The sequence below is a fragment of the Neoarius graeffei genome, chromosome 26 (assembly GCF_027579695.1).
Source record: "Neoarius graeffei isolate fNeoGra1 chromosome 26, fNeoGra1.pri, whole genome shotgun sequence".
In the NCBI taxonomy this organism is placed as follows: Eukaryota; Metazoa; Chordata; class Actinopteri; order Siluriformes; family Ariidae; genus Neoarius; species Neoarius graeffei.
The window spans coordinates 56328024-56332801 of NC_083594.1; the positions used below are offsets into that span (position 1 = coordinate 56328024).

The 4778-nt window shown below is 44.8% G+C and overlaps 1 protein-coding gene across 1 annotated transcript; it reads right to left on the bottom strand.

Annotated features, from left to right (window-relative positions):
- Positions 1 to 1163: 1163 nt before the first annotated feature.
- Positions 1164 to 3997, bottom strand: btg2 (B-cell translocation gene 2). The gene is made up of 2 exons (XM_060909960.1): positions 3491 to 3997; positions 1164 to 2553 (listed from the first exon to the last, which is right to left on the bottom strand). Exons 1-2 carry the CDS (start codon positions 3606 to 3608, stop codon positions 2192 to 2194), a joined length of 480 nt encoding a protein of 159 aa, XP_060765943.1. The 5' UTR covers positions 3609 to 3997; the 3' UTR covers positions 1164 to 2191.
- Between the last annotated feature and the right edge of the window lie 781 nt (positions 3998 to 4778).

Genomic DNA, 4778 nt, shown 5'->3' on the forward strand with positions numbered 1-4778 from the left:
ATGAGCTGTTACTATGGAAACAATAACATATCAGAAGGAGTGCATTAATATAAATCTGCACGACTGTCAGATAAAATTAATCAACACCTGACAACCAGCCCCAGTTCAGAGCTGCAGCAGACTGGTACTAAACATTCGTTATGTAACTCTGCTTAATTAGTGCGTGAGAGAGATTTATGGCTATAGTAAAGAGGAGTGTAAGCAGACTGAGGACTGACTTGAGTTACAGATGTTACTGTATCACAGCTCTCTCTCCCCCACTTCCTGTAACAGTGTGATCTGAAACATTACACTTCTGTCATTTAAAAGGAGATTAATGTTTCTGTCTCACGGTCTCTCTCTGTCCGTCTCTCTCCTCTTGGACATGCCGCCATCTGTCACTTCTCTGTGCAGTTACTCTCAAAACACCACACAGGCTTGAGGAGCTTCATAATGAGCATTCTTATGGAAATGACCTCCTGCTCAGCGCTCTGTGTGTTTGAATAGGAAGTCTGAGCTCCGCTGTGCCATCTGCTCACTGCACACACACTATAAAAGTGCTTTAGAAAGGAAACTCCTTATGGTCACCACTGTACAGCTTTCCATTCTCATTCTTTTCTCTTTCACATCATCCTTCAAGTCCTTTTTCTTTTTGAAACATCTGCCAGGTTTGTTTTTCTTAATCAGAAGCCTTTTAGATTTTTAGCTGCAGCTCACAATCCAGTCAACATTTAAACAGCAGAGTAAACACGAACACTCAGACAGCTCATCACACCGTTTACAGCTCTGTGGAGAACTGAGGTCATTAACCGTTTAAGAGATGGTGGTCACCATAGCAACAACAGTGAATTGTTGTCTCAACCACACAGTCTTGTACATGCCCAGGTGTGTGTGTGTGTGTGTGTGTGGTAGCACACACTAATTAGCACAACTAATCTCCCTCTCACACACACAGCTGAATCAATTTTGCTCACATCATGAAACAAGAGCTTCTGTTTACTGTAAATACCAAGTCTGTGACCAACTAGAATGATCGTGTGTAACTATCATGGCCAACCTTAAAACTCACACTGCACACACACAAAATGGAATTCTAGGCCGTGTAGGAGTTGGGGTTGGGGAATAATCTGAAGCACATTCAGAGATTCATAAACACTGCAGTGATAAAACTGAAGGACACAATATCAGTTATAAACTTTTATTGTGATAAAAATTCACACAAAACTGTACAGTTCTCTATATTATGCACAAATCCATTAAAAAAAAAAAAGGTACAATAAAAGCGTACTGTGCTTCAAATAGCTTACAAACTACAGTCCCTCTGTCTAAACCCAGTAAACCCAGAGCTGCTCAGCAGCCCAGAGAGAGAAATGCTACAGGAGCACAACAGGGACACGCTTACTTTTCCACAGAGATTCATTTCATGACATTGATGAAGAAAAGATTACTGGAACACTTGATATTGCACGATAAGAGTCGAGTTTGGCAGAAAAAAAAGTTCAGTGTTTAAGGCAGCAGAAGTCTTTAGGAACCCTTTAAGCAGCTGCTCTGTGCAGCAATAACGATTATAAAAATAATGCCACCAATAAGAGACGGCACTCCCGAGTGCCGTCCCCGAGCTCTGATATGGTGTAAAACTACCACCAACACATTTCACTGACCACATGTTTAACACGCATCGCGTTTCAGTGCGATAGGCTCGTGCCGAAAAATCACAGGATGGAAGTCATCATTTTCATCCTCCCCGAGGAGGCACCCTATGGAGTAGGCAGCATATTTGGGCATTTTCCATTGAGGTTGAAGTATGAACTGTCACCCATGTGTGGATATAACAAGCTACATCACAAATACTCAGTGTTGTAATAATAATAAAAAAAAATCCACACGGGAGGAGGGCCCCTACTTAAGCAACACTTTGTGGTAAATCAAGTTGAGACGAATGAGACGCAGCAGAAGCTCCTTTGCAGCTCAAGGTTGTTTTCTTCACACAATATGGTGATCATAAAATTTGCGATACACAATTATCGCAGGAGAGCGAGCTTGAGTATCAGCAAACGCCTACAGTGCAAGTGGAGCAGCATCCAATCACAGGAACATGAGGCAGTGCTTTAGATTAAAAAAAAGGGTTTAAAGAGCAAACAGAAAGAAGTCAAGAAATGGAAAGTCTTAGGAAAATTAAACGTCCTGTCCACAGGGGTGTCCCCACATCCCCTCAACTCGACACAGTCATGAGGTAGTGTTTAGGAGGACTTGTTCTGCCACTCAGCAGGAAACCCTTCTTACAGTTCAGAGGGTCGAATGGCAACAGTGAGGATGAAGCCGGAGTGGACGGCGGGGGCTGGGCTTCATACAGGACGCAGATGGAGCCGTCCTCACCGATCCTGTAGGACACTTCATAGGGGTCAATCCACAGCGTGAGCTCTCGGGGGAGCAGGGAGAAGAGTCGCTCTGCACTCAGGCCCACCCGACTCGCTGCTCCGCCAAGGAGAGGGTCCATCTCATGGTTGATCCGGATGCAGCGGTAACCTGAGCCCTTCTGAGGCCTGTCTGGGAACCAGTGGTGCCTGTAGCGCTCTAGGGCAAGAACACAAATGGAGAAGATGAGGAAAGAAACCACATCAAGGATGTAAGCTATAGATAAGATCCACATGATGAGGATGGAAGAGACAGAATCTACACCAAGGAAGTATTGGGGGGGGGGATTAAGAGGGTAGCTAATGAGCTCATGAAAGAAAGAGTGAAGGGAGGAAATACTGTGCTACAGGATTCCAACTAGAGAGAGAGATCTACATTAGGGAGATGGTGTGGAACAGAGGGACGACAACAAGGAGAGAAATACTAAACCCTGGAGGAGGAAAGTGCTGATAAAGGGGAGCTTCAGGGTAGAAAACATGAGTGGATATTATCCAGCTGCTGAACAAGGACAAGAATAAACATCTGTGTTCGACCCAATGAGGACCTGAATTTGCGTATGCAGATTAGCACAATTAAGTGAGCAGTGCAGTTATTCTGATCAGAAATAAAGGACTAGCTTGGAAAATAAGAGAAGCAAAATCTAAAGCAGCAAAAATAATGAAAAGGAAAAGTTATTTCTTGCTGAAAATTATGATAATTTGGACGACAAAAATGAGGAGGAGACGCAACTGTGTAACACAGCGATATCAGAGTCTGACGACAAAAGAAGAGAATGTGTTTAAGGTCAGACACCAATAAGACAGGAAGTGAGTTGTGGAATAAAACTGGATTAGTTTATGGACAAAAACACGAGAAAAAAAAAAGTGAGAAATAAGTGTGTGTGTGTGTGTGTGTGTAAAGTGACCGATTCCAGCTCAGAGACCCAACACACAGATTCTCCTCACACACCAAACTGGAGAACTTCATTCATCTCCACATTCAGGCAGGAGTCAGTTACAGGGGGGGTTTGATGACCGACAGACAGACAGACAGACAGACAGACAGACAGATAGATAGATAGATAGATAGATAGATAGATAGATAGATAGATAGATACCTGACAGTGCCTGCTGGAGACAGTCTCTGAAGACCTGCAGCTGTGAGTCTGGGAGGAAGCCGGAGCTCCTGAGGAGTCTGACCAGAAAACTCACTGCTGCTTTAATCTCAGGCACCATTTCAGCTCGAGCTGCGCAGCCAGGAATCACTCACTCCCGGATCACTCACTCCCGGATCACTCACTCCCACCCGCCCGGATCACTCACTCCCGGATCACTCACTCCCACCCGCCCGGATCACTCACTCCCGGATCACTCACTCCCACCCGCCCGGATCAGCGAGGAAACGTCTTCCCCGGTGAGAAGCTTCAGCTCTCGGCCAAAAACAACAAAGTCCTCCAGTGAAGCGCACTCACTCCTCTAACATCCCTCAGAAGTGAACCAAGTACAAGTGGGATTGGAACCGATTCCGAACTCCGGAAACAACAGAAGAGCGCAGCGGAAGCGTCTCGGTCTGTCTGTATCTGTGCGCGTGTATCTGTCTGTCTCTCCGTTTCCGCTCCGTTCGCCATTTTTATGCAGAACCCCCAGCAAAGGCTGACGCCATTTCATCACGCGCTTGATCGACGCGCACACGCAACCAATGGCACAACGGAGATAAATTCTAAATCCCGCCTCATCAGAAAAGCCAGACTCTGATTGGTCGTCGTCATGGAAAACACGCTGTATTAGAAGTTGCAGCGGATTTCCATATATGGAGATTTACGTCATCCCACAGCGTGCTCAGTATTGATGACGACAGCGAGGGAAAACAAAGAGTTTACCGTAAATTTCTACCCACATTTCGAGCAAAACGGACCGGATTAAATATAAATAAATCTCACTATCAGTCTGAAGAGGCCCACACGGCAGATATGGAGCTTCTCTCCTCCTGATGCTCAGACCGAGCAGGTTTCCGACTGACACAATAAACTGTTCGGTGTTTCTTTCGGTTCTTGGTTTAATATCAAGTGAAATTAATCTCAGACACCTGATGGAGTAAACCACCAAATATATAAAAGCAATATATGAAAGTTTAATGAAAAACTAAATTATACATTTAATCAGTGAAACACAGAAACAGTGGCAGGAAGCTGAGGCCTGTGAACTCTGCAGTGTGGAGCTGATGGAGTGGTGATACAGCGACATCTGGTGGCGTCACTGAGCACTACAACTACAGCAACAACAACAAGGTCATAAAATGAGTGCAGTATTAATGTTACTGACTGTAATTATTACATCATTCATTTTCTATACCATTTATCTATTGCGGGTCACAGGGAAGCTGCAGCCAATCCCAGCTGACATCGG

Coding starts and splice junctions, on each gene's coding strand:
- btg2 (XM_060909960.1), bottom strand. CDS start 3,608: ATGGTGCCTGAGATTAAAGCAGCAGTGAGTTTTCTGGTCAGACTCCTC. Junction 2,554..3,490: donor TCTCCAGCAGGCACTGTCAG/GTATCTATCTAT, acceptor TTCTTGCCCTAG/AGCGCTACAGGCACCACTGG.